This window comes from Cervus elaphus, chromosome 11 (assembly GCF_910594005.1).
Source record: "Cervus elaphus chromosome 11, mCerEla1.1, whole genome shotgun sequence".
Taxonomy (NCBI): domain Eukaryota; kingdom Metazoa; phylum Chordata; class Mammalia; order Artiodactyla; family Cervidae; genus Cervus; species Cervus elaphus.
In genome coordinates, this window is record NC_057825.1 from 82,085,095 (window position 1) to 82,110,162 (window position 25,068).

General features: G+C 32.5%; 2 protein-coding genes across 5 annotated transcripts in view; one reads left to right on the forward strand and one right to left on the reverse strand.

Moving 5' to 3' along the window:
• The window catches only part of SOS1 (SOS Ras/Rac guanine nucleotide exchange factor 1), a 129,490-nt gene that overhangs the window by 85,820 nt on the left and 18,602 nt on the right, over positions 1-25,068 (forward strand). For all 4 annotated transcript variants that reach the window (XM_043918184.1, XM_043918185.1, XM_043918188.1 and 1 more), the window contains 9 exons: positions 1,842-1,969; positions 2,760-3,415; positions 12,304-12,385; positions 13,155-13,277; positions 13,780-13,883; positions 14,960-15,182; positions 16,259-16,378; positions 20,381-20,543; positions 21,044-21,161. In XM_043918184.1, the coding sequence (XP_043774119.1) occupies positions 1,842-1,969; positions 2,760-3,415; positions 12,304-12,385; positions 13,155-13,277; positions 13,780-13,883; positions 14,960-15,182; positions 16,259-16,378; positions 20,381-20,543; positions 21,044-21,161 (1,717 nt within the window). The remainder of the gene's footprint in view (positions 1-1,841; positions 1,970-2,759; positions 3,416-12,303; positions 12,386-13,154; positions 13,278-13,779; positions 13,884-14,959; positions 15,183-16,258; positions 16,379-20,380; positions 20,544-21,043; positions 21,162-25,068) is intronic.
• ARHGEF33 (Rho guanine nucleotide exchange factor 33) overlaps positions 10,569-25,068 on the reverse strand; it is a 114,999-nt gene continuing 100,499 nt past the window's right edge. Inside the window, exon 19 of the mRNA XM_043918193.1 lies at positions 10,569-10,660. The gene's annotated coding sequence lies outside the window, so the exon portion shown is untranslated. The remainder of the gene's footprint in view (positions 10,661-25,068) is intronic.

Sequence of the window (25,068 nt, forward strand, 5' to 3'; positions counted from 1 at the left end):
CAGTGTCCGACTCTTTGCGACCACATAGACTGTATAGTCCATGGAATTCTCCAGGCCAGAATACTGGAGTGGGTAGCCTTTCCCTTCTCCAGGGGATCTTCCCAACCCAGGGATCAAACTCAGGTCTCCCGCATTGCAGGCAGATTCTTTACCAGCTGAGCCACAAGGGAAGCCCAACAGAGATGGAAGATACTTTAAAAGATTACCCAGAATCCAGCCTTCAGCCTACCCTTAAGTAAAAACCTAGTTATCTTCATGAAAACTTGGCCATTGGCTTTCTTTAATATAGATATAGCTGACCATAGTGAAGAGAAACACTATGAATAAAAAGTATTTGCATTTTTTAATGTATCTATTTTTAAGTCTCTTATCCTTTACAAACTGTCTCCTCCACAACCCTTTTTATGTTGGAAATTTTGTGATTAGATTTTTGTTTTATTTATCACAAATGAGACTAAATTTCCAGAGAGGGCAGATTATGCCTCAGTGAATTTTAAGTAATGGATATAAGAAATTTGAATAATAAGACATGATGTTTTATATTTGTTACTTCTGGAATATTTGAGCATTAAGATATTTTAAGTAAATTATTTTTATAAAAATGGTTTGGAGCATTGACTATGTTTACTTTTTAAAATTACTTTGAATTTTTTATGGTTTTCTTTCTCAAGCCTTTTTCATTTACGATAGAGAGTAAGTGTTCTTAAATGTTGCATGAAAACCCTGTTAATAAATGTTATTTATTAACTTTTCTTCTTTGGTAGCACAGATTTATAAGGTTACTGAATTATTGTCACTTATACCTCAGTTAATTGCTTTCTTGAATTATCACCACCTTGTCATATTTATTATTAGTAATTATTAATGACTCAATCCCTGTTAAGTACAGACATTCTGTCTGGCACATGTAGTATCTTTAGCTAGTATTTGAAAATGTGCTTGAGTTCCACTAACATATATATTCCTAGTTTTACTCAAAATCTTCACATGTGAATACTGACAAAGTTCTTCATGATATTAATGTTAATTCTGTAGTTACACTATAAAGGAAAGCAGCTTACACTAATATTGTACATTACTATTTTATAAAGGACTTTGGTTTTTTTCCGAGTGCTTTGATTTTTAATAGCAACCCCATAAAATAAGCAAAGCAGGTTTTTTATAAGCCTCATTTGACAGATAGGAAAAGTGGGACTCAGTCAAATAACTTGCCCCAAGTTCACACAGAACGTAAGAGTCAAATATTGATCTTAAGCCTTGTATCTTCAACTGCCTTTATACCATATTGCATCCTTTTCTGTATATTTATCTTTCTTAAGCATTCCATTGCTGACAACAGCAATGTGGCAATCAGAAATCTGAGACCAAATTACACAACTTAAAAAAAAAAAAAACTCACCCATGTGTCTACTGCTGTTCCAAGACCTGTGATAGTTAAAAAGATAATTTATATTCCTCATTTCTTTTCAGTAATATTTGTCTGAGAAAATGCACATTACTGCCTGTCAGAAGGTGTGACATCTTTTAACACTGTTTCTACTTTATTTTTCTGCTGGCACATGTAGACTCTTTAGCCAGTAATTAAAAATGTGCTTGAGTTCCACTGACATATATTTTACTAGTTTTACTCAAAATCTAGGAAAACTAGGTTCCATCTGCATACGGATAGTAATACATATAGAAGAAAAAGACTGTTGAAAAGAATAATATATTTTATGACACACTAAAATTTTAATTGCGGCAGAAAGAGATGAGTCAGTGTTATCTTAATCAATAAAATGGGTTTTATTTTTATCCAGAAATGTTCTGTTAATTCAGATTTGTCATTTTTAACTTTGCAGCAGTTAGAAGAAAAGAGTGAGGATCAAGAAGACAAAGAATGTTTGAAACAAGCAATAACAGCTTTGCTTAATGTTCAGAGTGGTATGGAAAAAATATGTTCTAAAAGTCTTGCAAAACGAAGACTGAGGTGAATATTTTCACTTTTTTTTTAACTAATCCTCCTTTTCACCCTTAATACTGTGGTATAAATTCAGGGATCTCTGGTCCCTCCTCAAGTAAACAATGAAGAAAATACTTTTAGTGACAAGCTTGGTCTTTCAGAGGAAGTGACATCAAAGCCAAGAGAATTTGTTATTGTTTGAAAAACCTTTCATATTTGTGCATTTTCCTTGCATACTCCCAGACAAGACCTCCTGAGAGTCAACTGGTAAGCTAAAGGAGAGATAGAGCAAACGTATTGGGTAGATTTATGTCAACAACATTGTTCTGTCAAAGTAAAATTAGTAGTGGCCTTTATTTTAGGGATTATGTAACTCGAGGCATTAATTCAGATAATACGCTTCCAGTTTCCTAATTATAGTAAGTGCATGGTTTTTAGCTTTAGGTATTGTCTACTTAAGCATTTCTAGATAAATTTAATCTCTTACTTTTTTTTTCACTGTATTGGGCTACTTTGTAATACTTGTCATTCTAAATATTTAGTAGCCATGGTAGAAATAATCATTCTGTAGCTAAATATATAGGGTAGATTTTTGTCAGTCCTCAGTTGTTCTTTTTAGAGCACTAAAAAAATGTCTCTAATGTGTTGCTTTAGTTTCCAAAATTGTGCAACTCTGTAACACTAATATATCTGGAGAATTAGTGAAAACCTTCACAGTGCAACTTTTAAAAATATACTTTAGCACTGTCATTTATATTCATGAATTATAGATTCCCTGTCATCTTTGTACTAACAGTGTTTTTTTCCTTTATCCCAGTGAATCTGCATGTCGGTTTTATAGTCAGCAAATGAAGGGGAAACAACTAGCAATCAAGAAAATGAACGAGATTCAGAAGAATATTGATGGTTGGGAGGGAAAAGACATTGGACAGTGTTGCAATGAGTTTATAATGGAAGGAACTCTTACACGTGTAGGAGCCAAACATGAGAGACACATATTTCTCTTTGATGGCTTAATGATTTGCTGTAAATCGAATCATGGGCAGCCAAGACTACCTGGTGCTAGCAATGCAGAGTATCGTCTTAAAGAAAAGTTTTTTATGAGAAAGGTACAAATTAATGACAAAGATGACACCAGTGAGTACAAGCATGCTTTTGAAATAATTTTAAAAGATGAAAATAGTGTTGTATTTTCTGCCAAGTCAGCTGAAGAGAAGAACAATTGGATGGCAGCATTGATATCTTTACAGTACCGGAGTACCCTGGAAAGAATGCTTGATGTGACCATGCTGCAGGAAGAAAAGGAGGAGCAGATGAGGCTCCCTAGTGCTGACGTTTATAGATTTGCAGAGCCTGACTCTGAAGAAAATATCATATTTGAAGAAAACGTGCAGCCCAAAGCCGGAATTCCAATTATCAAGGCAGGAACCGTTATTAAACTTATAGAGAGGCTCACATACCACATGTATGCAGGTAAGAAATATGAACTTGCCTGTCACTTTTATTCTCCTCCTTCAAGCTGATTTTTCTTTGTTGCACAGGTCATTGTGCCGAAAATAGAAAGCAAACTGACAACAAAAGACCTCTGCATTATCAGAGTTCATTTTCCTTTGACTAAAAATACTGCCACTTTATAATTCTTTGAAATTTTATAATTTTTCTGCCACATTTACATATGTTATTTTTAACTTTACAATCGAATTATAAATAAAGTCACTGGGCTGAATTTACCCAGTTAGCCAGTGACAAAAATAAGACTGAAACTAGTGATAAACCAGTCATCATTAGGATCAAAAAATTTTTTTACTCCTTTACCTCTTTTTTTCTCTTTCATTACTGGGGTTATAAAATTAGTAAAAATTCTAATATATGTTATGTATCCATTACCAAAACTGTACCAGTAGTACAAATATATACAGCATTGCTTTTTCTTAATTTCCATTCCTAAAATTTATTAAATTTAACAATCCTGGAGTCTTTTAAATTTTCAGGATTTTTTACAACTGATATTATTTAGAAAACAATTTACCTTATTATGGCAATTTTTAGAGAAAAACATAGGGGTTTGGAGGTTTCCTAGAGTGTTGAGACATGTTTGTCTCTAAGTGGACTGAATCAAATATAATATTTGGGAGGTAAGGAACAAATGTAATGGTCGATTCTTTAATTTTATTTCTTCTATAAAGTAACAGATGATACTCCAGTTTTCTATAGCTTCCCTACATAGTAGGAATTTTGAGGACTATAAAATACTGTGGAAAGAGCACTATATTTAGATTCACACCCTCACTCTATCACAGTTCCTTAAGGTTTCAAAAGTAGCTTAGTTTTCATCTCAAAAACCAACATCACAACAGCTATCTTAGAATATTGTTGGAAAGAATAAATGAAATACTATAGGTGAAAGCTCTTTATAAACTTATTTTCAAAGAATGCTTTTATTACAAAGATACATAAAATTAAACTTAATTCTTACAAGTGCTAGTCTTAAAATAATTGAATGTATAAGTTAACCTCCATCTCCAGACTTTTTGCTTAAATATATTTCTATCTCTAGGATATGTGTCTTTCTGGGGAAATTTCTCCAGCTTTTAAAGTTCTTCAAAAAAATAAATAAACTTCTTCAAATGGGCTCTCAGTTCTGTCTGGAAACTATTCTGGCACCAGTTCAATTAAACTTTTAAGAATATCTGTTAACTATAATCCACTGTAATAAAGATGAATGGTATTCAACACTATTAATCTGTTTAATTTATTAAATACCTGGTCAGAACTACTCATATGGCCTGGAAACTATCAGGGCCACCTTGCAAAAAAGTAAAATTATAATTTTGTTTCTGTGATCCCAAAGCGTGTTATAAATATGATCTCTTTCATTATCTCCACATGTCTGGGATAAATAAGCCCGTGTTTTGTTTTTAGTTTTTATTTGGCCTCTATTTGGTAGTTCTTTTGCTAATCTTTTCCCTTGTAAAATAATAGTGTTTTTTCTTCCCCCAGACGTAATTTTAAAAGCAGTTTAGGCTCTTTAAGCATATGCCATTTGGTAGTAGCAGGCAGTAACTGAAACATGTTGACTATAACAAAAAAAGACTCTGGGATTTTTACTCTTTTTAGTAAAATTGACTTTATTAATTAATCAATTTTACTGTTGATTTTTCACTTAGAAACTTATGTAGTCAGTGTATTCATTTTACTGACACAAAAATAAAAAATAAATCCAAGTATAGAAAATTTAAATAAGCTGCCTAGAATTTTGCATGAAAAATAAATACATTATTCTGTCATCTTTTTTTACATGTGAAACTAATTTTGATAGGTGCAATTTCAGTAGTAAATATGACCCATCAACTTCTTTAAGATCTAGAATACAGCTTAAAAACTATCTTATTCAATTACCAGAAATTTATGGTTGCAAAACAGTTATTTCTTTGGTCCTTCTTAAGGGATTTTTAGGGATATGAAAGTTCAAATTGTTCTTCTTGCCACATTATTCTGATTTTTGGATCTTAGAAGATTCACAGAAATTTTTAGCCTAAACATTCTAAAGTATTCATCATCTTATTTTAAACACCTTTGTCTTGGGTCCTTAGACTATTGAGAGTATAATTAATCCTTAGATTTTTACCTGTGTTTGTGAGACAGCAGCTCTACTCTTTTTTCTTCTGTACAGCAGGACAAGCCGCAGGTGCTAAAGAAGACTTACTAGTGTTTCCTATCAAGTCACGTGGTATTTGATTTAGAAAATATTTTCAAATTTCAAATTTTTTAATATAATTGTTTTCCTTAAAGCACTACTGTTAGTGATAAAAATATTCTTTACTGCCTGCTTTATTTCACAGAACTAACTTCTGATTATTATTAAGTAGTTATAGTGCTACAATTAAATATTTCTTTTCTAGAGACCTACTCTTTTATTTATTTTTTGAATGAGGATACTTTAAAACAAACAAAACTTAACAAGCATAACTGATAGTTTTTCTTTAGTCTTGGCAATCTTCTCCTTAATATACACAGTTCACACCAAATCTATAGACAGAGTACATTTGCTATGGTGTTTTATTAGTTACTTTTGATAGTCACCCTCATTTATATTCATCTTTAGCTTTTGAATAGAATAACTTAAATAGTTTTACTTCTAATTAATATGCACTCAGTTTTCTAGATTTATAGAACTTTGCAAAGTTAAGTGTATCCAAATTTAAAGTGACAAGATCTTTTTACTTTTTTAAAATGTTAAAGTTTTTTAAAAATTCCTTTCATTAATTTCTTGAGGAATAAAAAGCCAGTGTTGGGTTTAGAGTATTATAGCTAAGTTTTTTTTTTACATTTTTCTTTTCTATTTTATTTTGAAGTTTAATAGAATATTTTAACTTACGTCATAAATATATTACTAGTGTAACTAAAATCCACAAGCAGCTTTCATGAACTGTAGTTTACCATATATACCAATAAGTATTAGTTACTAGCTTATTTGACTTCTGTAAGGTCTATGATAAACGTATTACTGGCAACATAGAATGTGTTTTTAATAGACCATGTACGAACTTGTAAAACATGCAAGCAGCTATTTTTTAAGGCCTTTTCCAGCTTAATTGGACTCTGAGGCCTCACACAGTGATAATGGATTAACTGTTTAAGAACTGTTGGTCTGCTCTATTTAATTTTGGTTTGGTTGTTTGATAGGTATTTTTTATCAGAACATACAGTGTAAGTTGTGGCTTGCACTGAAACAAAAGCTAAAAGTTAGATTGCATATTTTTATTATGTTGTATAGAATTGTAATAAAAACATTGGCTGTAATACATGAGAAAAATCCAGTAGCTAATAAGCACTACTTACAGAATTTTTTAGATTATAGGTTGGTCAGACATTGTCATCAAAAAACAGAAAACTTGTTTAACCATTCTTAATTCAGACTTCACTGTGGCTTCAGTCAACTTGATCACTCAAGTGTTTTACAGTAATTTATAAAACAGCTATAGATCTCAAATGATCAGTCATTCACTTTATAGACCCAAACCCAAGGCCTTGAAGGTTATGTGATTTGCCAGAAATCATATCAGTTAATTGCAGGAAAGAGTGTGAGAAATCAGGTTTCTTGACTCTTTAAATATAGAGTTTATTTTCTGTCATGTTACACTGACTCATACAAGGTGAATTTTTTTTTCACTTTTAGATTATAATATTTTTATTATGTATATTGAACAGTAAAAATAGAATTACTTGCTTGGTTTGAATTGCCAGGAATATAAATGGTTCTTCACTTCTGGGCAAACACAGGTCTACTATGAAGATATAGTCAGAGTACTGTTTTTCCTTATTGAGATAGGTAATAAATTCTAACTATGGATAACTTCTATTTTAATGCATAGATTTTAGTTTATAGTTAGATGTTGGTCATTATAATTTTAGTTTTTAACAAAATCCAGTCTATTGGTGTTACCTGCTATGTAAATTTAGGTGAACTGGAAAGTGCTTAATTGTTGCTCAAAAGATTACAACAGAGTCTCATGTAGAATCTAATATATGGTGCTGCAGATCCAGTGTTTCTGGGCATAACAGTAATTTGCTTACTACATCAGAACTTCAGAATTCATCCGAAATGGTGTGGGGGTAAATTGTCTTGTTAGATGTATCATTCTGGACCTGGCAAGGATATGAAGAGATCTTTATTCACAGTGAGAAAACACAAAGCAATATGCATAAAAAGGAGGAGATGAAAGTAGGAATTTCAGTTCTATTCCAGAGTTACAGGAAATAATTTAGTATAAATTCATTATTGAGACTTTGAAACAACATGTGTAAAGAAATGTTTGGAGATGGTGTGTCTGGTTTTGATAGTCTTTTTTAGAGAAATGAGATGCCTTTGAGGGAGGGGGTCTCTATTAGATCTGACATTATGTAAAAGCAAGAACTTTTCATTTTAAAGTGTGGGAAAAAGGTGTTTCCCATGCACAGTGTACTTTGGTTTTAAAGAAAATGGTATTAAAAAACTTAAGCCAATTCATATTTTTCTTTAAAATACTTACTGCTATCTTAGGCCCTCATATAGAAAATTTGTAAAAAAAAAACTGCTTTAGATTTCTTTGAAGTTTGTGTTCTATATAAGCTCCGTTTGGGTGTTTTAGCTCTTAAAAAAAAACTTTTGAACAATTTTTGATCTATAGGGCAGTGCTGTACTATTTTTAAACTCTGATTTTTTTTTTTTTAAGTGTTTGTGCGTCAGCATAGCGTCTGTTTCCTTTTTTAAGGAATTCAAGAGTGATTGTTTATAAATCCTTGTTGAGGAGCTTATTGTTTCTTGTGGCATTTTAAATGGCTGTATTAAAGGGAGAATTATCACATGAACAGACATCCTGATTAACAGTGTTTCACTATGGTGGTTGGGGGAGGGGTGTTTACATAAATAACTCTATGTAACAAATATTTCATAAATGTATTGACCTTGCCAATAAAAATGTGTTGAAAAAAAGGATTAAGTTTTTCACCTCAAATGTAATATGCTGTATTCTGAACATTATAGTAATTACATTCTGATTTCCTAAGATTTTCAAGAAATGTACAATAAAATATTATGAAAGAATAGCTTTAGAGTGAGGGAGACAGGCAGCTAAAGACCAGCAGAAAATAGGAAATATCTTATTTGAAATAACCTGAACCTAGACAAGGGACATGATGGTAAACTTGGAAGATAATTTGTACATACAGAGAGGTTGGGTAGACAGAGGGAAGGGAAGCAGAGCAGGATAGAAATCTTAGTACAGGGCTTTGAGAATCAAGGAGAAAAGAGTGTTGCCTAAAAGGAAGAAAAACCACAGAGGACATTTCTACCATTGCTTATATTGTTTGAGAAAGAAGTTTGTGGAATTACATCCACTAGCAAGAAACAAAAAGAGAATATCAAAATAGTTGATTTTCATTTTCTCCACAAATATTTGTGCTTATGTGTTAAAATCAAATCAGCATAGCATGGCTTTTGTATTTTTAATGCATTTGCCTTCCATCTGTCTCTGAAACATCACTTTGTAATATAGGGAGAAAACTGTTGCTCTACAACCATCAGAGGCAGCGTAAAACTTAACTTCTATCATTGTCTGATAAATGTCAAGTGGGTACTTTGTTTTTCTACAAAATTACATAACCTGTCCTTATTGATGCGTGTTTTTTAAGTATCTAGTTATCTTGGGCTTTCCTATCATCAGTAAGATAAAGGTCTCCAGTGGTTAGTGTAGCATTATATGTGTTACTATCCCTGAAATAGGGAAATCAACAGAAATAAAAACAGCATCTGGAATGTGATATTTTGTGTTAAAATTTCAAGTAGAGATGTTATGTCCTTCTTTAAGTTTTTCATTCATTAGCAGTTTTCTATGGCTTTCTACTAAAAACAGAGCCAGAATTAATTCAAGCCTGGGAATATATGTGGCCTTTAAGATGTTTTTTGAAAGTACTTAAACTTTGGCCAGATTTTCTTGGTTTATTTTTAGCTTCTGCTGGTTTTTTCTTTTGGCAAGTCTGCTCTAATTTCTAATCAGGCTAAAAACAACTTAAACTTGAGTCACTTCAGAAGTTAATACAACAGTGATGCTTGTGGGAGTGTTTATTTCACCGCCAGCTCGAAAAACTCCTCTTCTGAGTACAGTGTACAGGAAGGTACAGCTGCTCCTTCCTAAAATCTGGAAGAAGGCTTAACAAGAATTACAGAATCACAATTAGACTGCTAATTTTTCAATGACTTCAGTGCCTTTAACCAAGATTAGCAGTTTACAGCTTTATTCTGAATTAATAATTTATGTAAATTTCTATAGTGACTATATAACTCATGGATTCATTCTTTATAGTTAGATCTCACAGCTTTGGAAACCTTAACAAAATCCTTTAATCCAGGGAGGTTATGTGATGTGGTAGAAAAAAGCAATACATCAGAAAACACACCATCCAGATTCCAATTCCATTTCTGTCACTCCACTGTGTGACTTTAGATAACTCTCAATTACCTCTCTCCTATGTAGAAAGGGACAAACCTCAGCAACTCTGCTGACTTCACAGAAATGACATGGAATGAATGATGTGAATGCTCTTTGAATTCATTACATAACAGACATCAGGAACTGATGTGATCCCTTTTGACTGATGAGGCAGTGGGACACACCGTGACTTTCGCAGCATGATTAGTTAGTAAAGTACTGAAATGGCCAGAAGCTTTGGTATAAGCTGAAAAGGCTGTTTTAAAATAGTTTGCCTTTAAAAAATAGCCAACTTTCTTAAAACATACTTTAATTTACTTAGAGCTTGCTTTTATTGTTTTTCAACTTAAAAGTAGCTTTGATATCCCACAAATTTTTAGCCTGACTTAGGTGGAATTTGAGAAGAAATGGACCTGGATATTGATTTTAGACTTTTAGACTAAACTTTTGTTTTAAAAAAGGGAGCGATCGCCCTTAATTTTGACAGCTCAGGGATATTTGGAGCACTCTGTACTAAGGTCTGGCTCAGTATCTCTACAGTGGCCACTACTTTTGCTTCCTAAATACATGATGTTTTGAGTAGCCTCACCTTACATATAGATTTGCAGAACAGGAAGAAGATTCTTGGAAGGGAGGATTGTGATGAAACCGATATAAATCTCTGTTTTAAAATCTTGTACAGCCTTCTGTTTTAAAATCTTTTCTTCTGGTTGAGACATTAGTCTTTAACGTTTGAGGAACTCTGTAACTGAAGACAGACAATAAAATACCAACAGAGAGGAAATTACTAAAGGATTGTATCTGTTTAAATTACTTTTATCAGTAACCCACTCTAGCCTCAGAAGGTATGAAGCTAAAGGAGAAGAGGGGATTTAAAATGAATATATTTTATTGTGTTAATTTTTCTTTAACTTAAAGTATTATAATCTTAAATTCAAGGTTGTCTGATATTTAAATCAGTTCATTATCTTGACGACCACATATACCAGTATATTGGAAGTAGATATTTATTATAAATCCATGAATTTTATTTTGGCAGGTGGGAAATTAATATAGTTATTTTACTTTCAGGCTAAATTTAGGGTGATTCTTAATCAGACAAAAATCAGACTAAATAGAGGTTTTCCACGCAAATAAATTCTGATTCTTGCTACATCCTATGCTAATAAAATACATAGTATTTCTTATAAAGAATCCATAATATGTAGCCTGACAAAAATAAATTTAGTTGCTACTCTCAATAAATTTATCATTAAATTAGAGCTTACCATTCCATAGTGATATGAAATAGAAAAAGGATACTCCCAATAAAAAATGCAAGTTAATGAATTCTCCCCTCCTCCTTTTTAAAGACTCTTAACAGCTAAATGTGGACCTTGATGAAATGTGAGTTACAGTGACTGGTGAGTGGTTTTTTCCCCCATTATGGGAAGTTGTCCCCCAGCCACCAGGCCTCTTGTGCTGGTGACAACAGCCTTTCTCCACAGGTTGGGAGAATACTGTCAGAGACTGGAATAGGCAGGTCTGGAGAGGTGATCACACTCAACCAGCTTCCTCTTTATGAAGAATGAAAAGTAGGTCCTCTCATGGAAGTATGAATGAAAAGTAGGTCCTTTTCGTGGAAGCAGTTGAAGATTCATGGTCTTACAGTGAAATTCTAATTGAGTCTGTGTATATGCTCGCTCAGTCTTGTCCAACCTTTAGCCACCAGGAAAACCCCCTCATTGTGCCTACTTGCAGTGCAAGCAATTAAAAGTTGTAAATAGAGCCAAATCAACATGTTCTCATACATGTAATAGTTTTAATAACTTACAGGTGTTTATTTGTAAGCATCTTTTAGCAGTTTTAATTAAGACCTCTAGCAAATAAAACAATTTAGAAACTATTTAACTAATCAACGACATTATAAGATCTAATCTCCAGTTGAATGCTCTGTTGACATGATTTAAAGGAATCTAGATAACTAATCCTAGATAAATTAGTCTGGATGGCAGGAAAAAGTAATGGGTTATTACGTGGCCTTTGTGTTTCTGAGAGAGAGAAACCACCTAATGATGCGCTGAGATCCAGGCAGCATGTAGACTTGCTTCTGTGCTCGGCCTTTCTCCCCCTTGCATTCCTGTGGTCAATAATGAGCTTAATAGCAGCTAGTCAGAGTGTGCAGAGGTCAAGAAACAAGTTGATGTAAAATTTTGGTGTCAATGATTTTGTCACTAATTTAGTAAAAAACTAAAGCTAGCAATTGATTACAAGGTCCCAAGCACACTGTGTGGTCAGAACACTTTGGGACTTTAAAAGTTGACTATTTACTCTCTTTTGGAAATGTAAATAATAATTTTAATCATTCTTCATACAAGATTTTAATAAGATATTTTTCCTTTTTCTTCATAGATCCCAATTTTGTCCGGACATTTCTTACAACATATAGATCCTTTTGTAAACCTCAAGAACTACTGAGTCTTATAATAGAAAGGTCTGTCATTTTAAAATGTTTAAGTTCTTTGTTCTTTTTTTTAATGAGATTGAGCTAAGATATAGAAATATTTTGAAGGAGCTTTACATTCTAGTTCAAGAATACTTTGAGAAGAAAATATCTTGGAAGAACATTTGTTTTATATTTCTATGTTAGCTTTGATTATTTAAATATAAAAATAGGCATATTTTTTTACATGGAAACTCAGCATGTGAAATTTCAAATTTATAGAATTAACCATGTTAAAGAACTATAAAAATGTAGAATTTAGGCTCTGGGAATTGAATTTTTAATGATTTAAACGTTCTAAATAGAATTTTTAAAATATACTACATGTTGAGGAGAATGGAGTGAACAAGTACTATAATCAAGAAAAATGTTTCTAACCAAAGAGCACTCAATTTTTCAAAATTTACCATTAAAAAAGTTTATGTTGGCTTATTTAGAGTACTTACACAAACCCAAAATTAATATCATTCCCTTAACTTTATAATCATACCTATTTTTTAGGCATTGCATATATTCTTTATTCCTTATTACATTTCTAGTTAGTTTTATTTATCCTGGCAAGTATTCATTTCTTTTTTAAAAATTAGTCTTTACATTATAGATACCTCACTTGTTCTCACTGTTGTGTATATCCTTAGTAATTTTTACAGTGCTCTCTTAATTGTGCTGACTTAATTGTGCTGTGAAAAGATTTGTAGTTTTCTGTTTGCCTAATTTGATATAATTGATCTTTTCATTAGTTTGTTCTGTTTTATGTTAGGTTTGAAATTCCAGAGCCTGAGCCAACAGAAGCTGATCGCATTGCTATAGAGAATGGAGATCAACCCTTGAGTGCAGAACTAAAAAGATTTAGAAAAGAATATATACAGCCTGTGCAGTTGCGGTAAGCATTAATAAGTAAATAAGTCTTTGTTGAACTTTTGTTTCAGAGTTAAATAAGATCTTTCCCAAGCAAGGAGGAAGTAACATGTAAAATGAGTAAAGTAAAGAGAAATTATCAGAAATTACTGTGTAAGTGTTGATTAAAATAGAATTTTGAAGGTGGTAAGCCACTTACAAGATTAAAGTTGACTCTGGAACACCATGGGGGTTAGGGACACTGACCCTCGGCAGAGCAGAAAATCCAGTCTTACACTCAGCCCTCTAAATCTTTGGTTCTGCATCCACAGATTGAACCACCTGCCTAGAGTGTAGTACTGTGGTATAGATTTAGCAGGAGAAAAAAAAAACTGTAAATGCAGCCACGCAGTTCAAACCCTGTTATTCAAGGGTCATCTGTATTTAATTTGTTGAGTTCCTGTGTTTTCATTTATACCTCTCATTGTGATAAATGTTTATGTTTGAGTTCCCGTATAATTAATTCTTCTTCTGTGTTACTACCATAGAGTGTTAAATGTATGTCGGCACTGGGTAGAGCACCACTTCTATGATTTTGAAAGAGATGCAGATCTTTTGCAGCGAATGGAGGAATTTATTGGAACCGTAAGAGGTATGTTTCTTTTTTTTAAGTGCCTTAGTTTTATATGTAACAAAAGTATGGTAACCATCAACTAACATCACTACTCACTGTAGTTTAGAGGTATTTATAATTATGCCAGCATAACCAACTGGAAAAGTCAAAATTTTTTCATCAAACATTTTTGACCTACAAATTGTTTAATAATGATCCTGTTGATCTAGTGAATTTTCATTTAGTAAATCAGCTTACTGATTATTTTGGAATTGGATAGAAGGAGTCTCAATTTATGCTGTTTGTACACATCTGAAAGTATGTGTACCAGAGGACAATTAGGAACTGTTGTAGTAACACCACAATGGAGGTTGACTGAGAAACAGGTAAATAGTGCATAACATATCAGAGAGTCAGCAGAGTATATTGAACTAAGACCTGAGAAATAAGAGTTCTCTTCTGAACACTGCCACTTGTTAGATAAATGACTGGGTGAAATAATTTTGATTCTTTAGACTTCAGTAACATGACGAGCTAGGATTGATGATCTCCAGTTCCCCTTTTAGTTCTAAAGATGTCCTTAACAAACTTGTTTCTGTTTCCACTGTACACTTTAAATGAGAATCGAAAAATTTCATGCCTAGTGCAAAACAAAGCCACGTGAAAAAACACAAAAGGAAGGAATCAGTCCTCTGGCACTGTTTGGTTTATAAAATGTAGTTTGTTAGATTAACAGCTAATGTTGTATGATCTATCATTATAAATCTTATTTGTGTAAGATATCTTTTTTGGAGAGGATTATAAAATAATATTTTGAACTGAAGTCTAGAACAATAGAAGTGAAGATTTTCTGCAAATAAATTACTTTCTCATTTTATTTAAAAAGGATGTGGAAAAATATATACCAAACTATTAACAAATGATTAGCCACATGAAGAAAAATGAGACTGGGATAGGAAACAGGGAAATGGTAAAGGGGAACTTCATTTTAAAATTTTGGTTGTTTGAACTTTTTATAACAGATATATTCAGGTATCATTTATATGATTTTAAACTATTTTTTTAAATATTGAGTAAAATATTTAAACGTTACTTTTCATATAATGTTATTTCAGGTAAAGCAATGAAAAAATGGGTTGAATCCATCACTAAAATAATCCAAAGGAAAAAAATTGCAAGAGACAATGGACCAGGTCATAATATTACATTTCAGAGTTCACCTCCCACAGTTGAGTGGCATATAAGCAGACCTGGGCACATTGAGACTTTTGACCTGCTCACCTTACATCCAATAGAAATTGCTCGACAACTTACTTTACTTGAATCAGATCTATATCGGTATGTAATTTGATGTTCAAGCTGAAAAATCATTTCAAATGAGTTAACTTTCAAAATGAAATCTGATTTCTGGCATGTAGGATTATTATAAGACATAAATGAGATAGCACACCAAGTGTCTTGTAATAAGGCCTTCTGTATAGAAGACGCCTCTTCGTTTACTCCTCGATCCCCTTTGCTGTCTGGGTTTACAACTTCTCTCTTTATGCAGTCACCCCTAGGTAGTGAATCTGCTAAATTCATTTGCTAACTTCGTATCCCCGGGCAACTTTAATCTTCTTCTGTGACTTACTCCTCTGCTACTTAGTTTCCTCCAGAGTAAATGGAGTTAATGATGGTACCTACTCCTAGAGCTGTTGTGCAAGGTTTAAAATAGTCCATATATTTATAGCATTTAGCACATTGCCCCGCACAGAGTAAGGGCTCAGGGGGTTAGATAGCACCATTGTCATTATGAACATAAGGCATGGCCATTTAACCTTTTTTAGTTTTCATATATTGATATAGCTACTAATCTCAAAAAACATGCCTGTTTCTAGTTTTAAATTTAGACTTTTTAGATTTCAAGCTGTTTATTTTTTTAACTAAATGGAAAAGGAAACTAAATGTATAGCTTTCCCACCAAAGATCATCACTATTCCCAAAATCAGTGTTAGAACCTTTTGTTTTTCTTTCCCAGGACTCTTCCTAAGAGAGTTTTTCCCCTTCCTTGAAGAGGTGGGGGGAAAAAAGATTTATGAATTGCAGCAATTACTATACCCTCAATTATTATATCATTATTTAAAAGAATTATCCCAAACTACTTTCTTTCCCTCATTTGTTAGATAATATTTATAAGTGCTGGGAAAGACACTGTGAAGAAATCCCACCCATGCCCAAAGCAAAATACTGCTCTAAAGCAATAAAAAAAGTACACAGGTACATGCATACAAAATTTTTTTAAATCAATAGAAAGAATGCAAAATTATAATGCTTTTGTTTTACCTTGTTTTCATAAACCTTTTATCTCATTTACTTGATAAAACAATATACTAGAGGGAAAAATATCACGTAGAATTATGTCTTGATGATTTTAGAGCTGTACAGCCATCAGAATTAGTTGGAAGTGTGTGGACAAAAGAAGACAAAGAAATTAATTCTCCTAATCTTCTGAAAATGATCCGGCATACCACTAATCTCACTCTGTGGTTTGAGAAGTAAGTGTTATTGATCTTCTTAATTTTCATGACAGTCAGTTACGTGATAAATTTCACTGCAGTTCTATTTCCATGTCTCCTGTGTTTGTTGTTGTTGTTCCTCTGTTCTGCCTTTCTTTGACAATTAGTGAATGTTTTTCTAAAACTGCATTTTAAGTGTTTTTTTTTTTTTTAATGATTGCCTTTTAGGTTTGCCACATGCATTGTAACAGAATTAGTTTCAGATTATACCTGATATATAAAAATGTTACTCCTCTATAGCTCTATTCACTCCTCCCCTTTTGTGGTATTGTAACATGTATTACATATAATTAACGATCTGTAATTATAGATAATTGTAACTGTAGATCTAACAGTGCATTGTTATAATTGTTGTTTTACTACCACTTGGTATTATTTTCTTAGCCCTTCACAGCTTTGCTCTCTTATTGGCAATGTATTTCACATATGTTAACATTTCTATGTCTTATAGACCCAACAATACATTACATGCATATTATTTTATCCAGTTGTTTTTTAAAATCAGTTTAAAAAAACAATGAGGAAAAAACAGGCATTTATATTGTTTCTTATAATTAAATAATTACCTTTACCAGTGTTCTTTGTGTGGATTCACACTGCTATCTGGGGTTACTTGCCTTTAGCTTGAAGAACTTACGTTAGCACTTCTTATATGGTGGGTCTGTTAGCAACAATTCTCTTAGTTTTTGTTTATATGGGAAAATCTTTACTTTGTCTTTCATTTTTGAAAAACAATACCCCTATAAGTTTAACTATTTATTTCTTCTGCCAGTTCAAACTGACTATTGAGTCCCTCTAGTAACATTTTTATTTTAATTATCATATTTAATTATCATATTTTTCAAAATCCAAAGTTTCTGTTTGGTTTCTTCTACAATTCCTGTGTTTTTAGGACACTCCTATTGATGATGCACACTGTCATCAGCTCCCCCCTTTACTTTTTAAATCATACTTCCCTTTAGTCCTATGAATAAATTCAGAATATCTACTTTGAAATCTTTGTTGTTGTTGTTGTTGTTAAATCTGACATATCAGGTCTGTCTTACAGGCAGTTTACCATTCCCTGTTTTTTCTTCCCCAGTGAATCTTGACATTTTAGATGTCAAAGGAGATAGGGAGCCCTGTGTTTTTGGCTGTCTAGGCTGTGTCCCTCCACCCCCCATCTCTTCAAGATTCTCTGAGGAAGCAGACTCTTGCCTCTCTTACTGAATTGTAAATTTCCTGAATAGATGTTTCTTTACTTGCTGTTTACTCTTAGGGCCATTTCTAGAGACTGCTAGAACTTATATAATTTTAACCAATGTCCCTGAGGAGTAAGGAAGCATAACTTCTTGTCATGTCAGAAGTCCAGATCTCAATACAGTTTTTTAATTGGAACTGGAAATAAGAGTTTTATGTATTGGCCATATTTTTTATGATCTTGACCCATGTTTTATAAGGGTGATGTGAAGTTTGCACAGATCATATTGGCATTATCAGAACAAGAGACCAGTGACATAAGGGAATGACTGGAGCTATAGTGTGGATAAAGACCAGAAAGCAATTCCTAAAGAGAAATAAATCCTTTGAAAGTTAGGACTTCCTTTTACTTATATTATTACTTCTTAGCCTCTAAAAAGTAGAACTTTGGAGTTTGCCCTCTCAGTGTTGCTTCCTGATTTCTTCTTTATCAATCAAGTAACTATACTTCAATTGCAAAGGCTCTTTTCCATCATAATAGTTAAAAGTTATGTCTGTAAAGAGGAAACAGAACTCATAAGACCTACAGACAATTTCCATCTGTCCTATTTTTAATAGATTACTGAGAAGGCAGCCATTTCCTTTTCTTTTTCCTTTCTCTTGTTATTTTTTAATTGTGGTAAGATTTTTTCAATATATAAATACAATATTGTTACCTATAGGCATAATGTTGTACAGCAGATCTCTAGAACTGATTTATCTTGTATAAATAAGTGCTAATCAGCATGAAAATTTATACATTGATAAGCAACTTTTATTCTTTGCTTCTATAAGTTCTTTGTTTTCTTTTTACTGTTTTAGATACCTCATGTACATAGAATCATGCAATAGTTGTCCTACCACTCGTTTATTTCACATAGCATAATGTCCTCAGCGTTCATTTTGGGATTTCCTTCTTTTCTAAGACTGAATAATATCCTATTGTACGTGTATTTCTTGTTTTCTTTATCCTTTCATCTGTTGATGGACATTCAGGTTGTTTCTGTATTTGGCTATTGTGGACAGTGTTGGAATGAACATGGGAGTGCTAATATCTCTTTGAGATATTGATTGCAATATTTTTGGATAAATACCTAGAAGCAGGATTGCTGATCAAAGGAAAGTTCTATTTTTGAATTTTTGTTGTTGTTGTTGAGGAACCTCCATACTGTTTTCTATAGCAACTACATCATTTTGCAAAATGTGTAAGGGTTCCAGTTTCTGCCTTTTCAATGGAAGAGGTTCTTGTTCACTTGCTACAGTGGTTTGGCCATAGATGTGCATTAGAATTGAAATCACTTCTCAATAAATCACCCCAGACTTACCTGGTTTTTACAAAAGCTCCACAGGTGATCTCATTTTGTATACCTAGTTAATATCAACTAAAATAGTTTTTTAAAAGATGTAAATATACTTGTTTCATACCTTTTAAAATGTCCAGATAACTAGTTAGCCAATAGATGATATATTTATAGACATCTAGCTAATGTTTTAATGCATAAACATGTTTAATTTGATAATAAGACAAGTTTATTTTGATAATTTTGCAGTTTTTTTTCTCATAGTGTTAGATCAGCCTCATCAGAGAATAGTATAACCTGCAACTTTACATTTTTGTTAATATTTAATATTGGTTTATATTTATTTTTTCCATATGTGTATTTTATTTTTTCTTAGATTGATTTGTTTAGTATTACATTATTGAAAACCTCTGGAGAAGGGAATGGCTACTCACTCCAGTATTCTTGCCTGGAGAACTCCATGGACAGAGGAGCCCAGCGGGCTGTAGTCTATGGGGTTGCAAAAAGTCAGACAGGACAGAACAGCCATTGAAAACCAAGTTTAAAATACTTTCTTTGCTGATAAATGAGTAGTAGATGAAAAATTCTCTCAAATATTAGAAATAGAGAATAAATGCTCACTGAGGAATTCTTTTTTTGAGCATAGCTTCTTTTTACTTGGATATATATACTTTCCAAGGATTCTTGGTATTTAAATATAAAGAGCTTTTGTATTCAAAACTGATTTCTTCATTCTTTCTGATTTTTAAAATTTTGTGCTTAATTGTAAAAGTCACTTTTTAACATTATAGTGCTTATCTCAAGAGCTGTTCTTAGAAATGTAGCTAATTATTCCTACATATCAAAGAAATTGAGCATTAATCACTAAAATCTTACAATTAGATGAAGAGTAAGAGTCAGAGAATTACAAAATTTGAGAATAAATTTCCCTAGAACACACCCACATCCTGAAGACCAGCATCCATTCAACAAAATGATAGATTGATTTTGCTCATATTCACTCCTGTCTGACTCTTTGCGACTCCATGGACTGTAGCCCACCAGGCTCCTCTGTCCATGGAATTTTCCTAGCAAGAATACTGTAGTGAGTTGCCATTTCCTACTCCAGGGGATTTTCCCCATTCAGGGATCGAACCCGGGTCGCCCACATCTCCTACATTGGGAGGCAGATTCTTTACCTGCTGAACCACTTGGGAGAACTCCAGTGCTGGAGAACACACCAAATATAGTAGGAAAAACGATTGACTGATTCGGTTTGGAAAACGAGAAGAGAAGCATGCCTGACTGAAAGCATTTCCTTCTCTTCTATTCACCTACTATTTACCTGCCACCCTGAATACATACTCTCTATTGTTACACTATAGCTGCCGTCCACACCATTTTACTTGGTAAATTCTTTAAATCATACCTTTGTTGGGAAAACTACAAATATTTTAATTCACTTTTTGTCTTTGATTCCCAGATGTATTGTAGAAACTGAAAACTTAGAAGAAAGAGTAGCCGTGGTGAGTCGAATAATTGAGATTCTACAAGTGTTCCAAGAGCTCAACAACTTCAATGGTGTTCTTGAGGTTGTCAGTGCTATGAACTCCTCCCCTGTTTACAGACTAGACCACACGTTTGAGGTAGGTTTGCATAAGTGTTTTTTTAAATAAACTTCCACTCCCCATTTTAAGGATCAGGATTTTAACAGTTATGATCTTTAATTTTTGAGAGACACATCTATCTTTTCAATAACAGCCAAAATGATGTAATTATCTATATTTTTTATTGAATTGGTGTGCTCTTTTTTAAATTAGGTAACCTTATTAAAATACATTCGCAGGTCCTAGCCTAAGTTAGAAGAAAAATATTTCAGCATCTGATTTGTAATATAATGTATAATAAAATGCTCAGATAATTGAGGAATGGCAAGATAAACTAGATTTCTCTCACATACACACGCTTTTTCTTTAAGATTGTACTAGAGTCTATGAAGATAGTCTCTTTGAAGCAGTGTTACCATTCTTAGAGTCAAACTGATACTGTTGTGTGTGGGCTTCTTTGCTGTAAGCCTGGCAATTTGGGGCAAAATCTGTGATTCCTTTTCTAAACTTATATTCCCTAAATATTTTTTTTCTTGTAGCAAATACCAAGTCGCCAAAAGAAAATTTTAGAAGAAGCTCATGAACTAAGTGAAGATCACTATAAGAAATATTTGGCAAAACTCAGGTCTATCAATCCACCATGTGTGCCTTTCTTTGGTGAGCATTTCTTCTTAAATTTTTATCATGTTTCTAAGACAATTTTTCATTAAGTGACTGAGTATACACATGTCTAATATACCAGCTGAAAATATTTAAAAATATTTAGCACCTGAATTCCCTTAGAATTTTTCTCTGTGAGGATTTTAAAATCAAGCCCAATATGTACATTCTACTTTTTATTTCCATAATGGGCAGCCATTCAGTATTGTATAATGCTTACTTCTGTTTTAATATTCATAGAAGTCTTTTTTATTGACTTATAGTAAACCAGATACTCTGCAGAAGAGGCATGGCCATATTTACCCATATTTATAACCATGCTTCTTATATTCAGTTTTTTTCACATGGCTAAAAATCATGCGCCTTAGGGCCCACATGCTCTACACATCAAAATTTTACCTACTCTTTTTCCCTCTCTTCTGCACAAGAGGAAAGTAGTGCCTTTTCTTTCTGTAAAGACTGAAACCTACCAACCATCTGAATCTTCTCCCTTCTGATAGGTTTCTCTGTCTTATTCCATCATTTATTTCCTGTATTTTATATCTTCAGTATCTCTTTCACACTGGTTTCTTTTCTCTGCTGGTATGTATGCTCTGGTGATTCTTCCTCTAAATACTTAGAAAAATTATGACCTCAATTACATATATGCTGTTTAATCTTTTTAGTATGTGGTATACTTTCTTCTAGCCTTTCCCTCATCTCTATTTGTATATTTTCTATATAGTTTTAAGTTATATTGCATGTAACATTGTTATGCCCTGATATTTTTTCAGTTAACATCTTTGTTCAGGCTTTCTAATAACCATTTTTGTATTTACTTTTAATCTTTGTCCTATACATATTGTATATAGTTGTAACTGTGTGACATGTACACATTGTTTACTTTTTTCACTTAGCATGTCCCAAATGTATGGTGTTTTATTAGTCTTCATAATTAACATTTCTCATGGCTACATGACATCCTTTAAAGTTGTTATGACAGTTTATTTAACCATTACCCTATGACCTGACGTGTGTGTTGTGTCTATCTTTTTTAAAGCTTTCCTAAATAATGTTATAATGAATATCTTCGTATTTATGCTTATTTTATGCATTTGAGAATATTTTCTTGAGCTGTAAAGCCAATTTAGCTAGATAATTTATATCTAGCTGGATATTTCTTGAGCTATATATTTTTACCAATCTGCCTTTTAGTTTTTATTCTTTGAAATACAGTTTTTTAAAAATTCTATAATCTGTTCATTTTCCTCATTATGATTTCTATTGTTTCTAACCCTAGGAAGTTCTTCCAGTTTAGAAATTTAATATTCAGTCATATTTTCTCCTAGCTTTATGACTTGGCCTATAAAATTATATTTAACTGTTTAATCAAGTTGAAATCTCTTTTAGATATCATGAAATACTCAAATTTATTTCTCCACCAATTCTTTATCTGTTGACCCTGGTTTATTGAATAAGTTTTCTTTATTCCCGTTTACACATTGTACCCCCTTCTTTAAGAAAAAAATATTTCCCATTAACTTCTTTTTATATTATTTTAGTTTTATTGAAGTAGAGTTGATTTACAGTGTCATGTTAGTTTCAGATATACAACAAAGTGAATCCATTATATACATGCACATATATTCATTCTTTTTTAGATCCTTTTCTCATATAGGTTATCACAGAATATTAAGTAGCGTTCCCTGTGCTATACAGTAGGTCCTTGTTGCTTATCTATCATATATAGTAATGTGTACATGTTCATCCCAAGCTCCTGATTTATCCCTCCCTCCAGCATTTCTAAGTTTGTTTTCAATATCTGTATGTCTGTTTCTGTTTTGTCAATAAGTTCATTTGTATCTTTTTTAAAATTAGGTTCCACATATGAATGATATCATATGATACTTGTCATTCTCTGTCTGACTTACTTCACTTAGTATGATAATCTCTAAGTCCATCCCATTAACTTCTTATCCTTGTGCCCTAGTCTTAATGACTGGCACTTTATAATCAATGATTCTCAGCCAGGGTGGTTTTTGCCCTCCAAGGAACATTTAGCAGTGTCTAGAGACATTTTATTGTTCAGTATAGTCAGTAGAGGATAGGAATATTGCTAACATTCTTCAGTGCACAGGACAGCCCTCCACAACAAAGAAATATCCAGTGTGAAAGGTCAGTAGTACCAAGGATAAGGAATCCTGCTTTAGGGGATTCCTTGGCAATCCAGAGGTTAGGACGTGGAGCTGCATTGCCAGGGCCCCACGGTTCCATCCCTGGTGGAAGAACTGAGATCAGAAGCCAATGTAGCAGGGCCAAAAAACCCCCAAAATTCTGCTTTATATTTAAAATATTGTCATATATGGTAAAGCCGGCTTGTCTTTGTTCGTCAGTATTTTTTTTTTTGCCAATTTTGTCTCTTTATTTTTTCAAATGAACCTGGGAATGAGGGGGTGATTCCCCAAAATACAGTTGGAATGATCTATCAATTAATTTGGAAAGGACGTACATATATGATATTTAGTTTTTTCCTTAGGTATTTTTAATTGTGAATGGTATTTATTTTTTAATGGTCAATTTCCCTTAATTCCAGGAATTACTCATTTCAGGGATTTTCTAAATATTTAATCATATCTAGGGTAATAACAGTGGCTCTTCCTTTGAATTTATTTCTGTGTTAAGCCTTATAACATTAGTCATAACTTCCTAAACAAAGGTTAAATGATAATAAAAATAAGAAATTCTGTTTTAATCTCCATTTCAGCAGGGATACGTTATAATTTTGCTGTTTGCATGATTCAGTGCTGTTTACTGCGTTTAGAAAATTTCTCTTTATAGTTTTCTACTGCTTTTTTATTGGCAATATACATTTACTGTTTTAAGTAATTTGCTATCTGAGAGCAAATGATTTTTCTTGCTTAACAAATTAAAATTACAAGTTTGCTAATACTGAAACTTTCTGTTTACTCACATTAATTAAGCCTTATTTGTTCATGGTGGATTAATCTGTTAAATATACAAATGAATTCTATGCATTATCATTTTATTTAGGATTTTTGCATCCATCTTTGTAAATGAGATTGCTCTGTGGTTTCTCTTCTTGTCTTATATATATATTTATCAGCTTTTGTTATTATGGTTATATTTACTTTGTAACAAAGGTTTAGTAGCTTTCCATATTATTTGATTCCAGGATGTCATGAAATGATCTAGCCTTTAAACTTTGAAATATTCCAACAGAAAAACCATCTGGGCCTAGAATCTTTTGTATCATGTAATTCTATAATAACATTTTCATTTCTTCCTTAATTTTCTTTCTGTTTCAGTTTTTTTTTTTTTTTTTTGCTACACAGTTGTCTCATTTAAGTCTTTTAAAGTACTAGCATTCTATTAAAATGACACTTTTGATTTTGCTCCTATCTGCAATATATTTTTCCATTTCTATTTTTACTGTTTGTTTTACATACTGAGTTTTTCTTCAAAACAAAGCTGAAATATAATTATTCTCCCTGATTTTATAGTTTTATGTCATTTATGGCTTTTTATCATTATTAATTTATTCTGTCTTCTGAGGATTTTTTTCCCCATAAATTCTTGATAAAATTGTTGAGTTCATTTATTTTCTCTTCCTGATAAAACAATGAAGTCTATGCATTTACTTTTAAGTGTGGTAACTGGTGCCAGTTCATACAAAGGAACCTAAGAAGGACCTTAGGTCTGATGTTCATTTCATTCAACCTGTCTACAAATGTTTCTTGAGTACCTAAGTATCAGGAACTATGTCAGGTGCTTAGAAAAAAAATGAAATATACATAGTCATTCAGTACACTTGCTGAACTTACAGTCATGCTACTCGTGATATCCTGTGGTCCCTGTGACTAGATACTTCCCCTCTATTAAGAGGGTCAAGGGTAGTATCTACCCA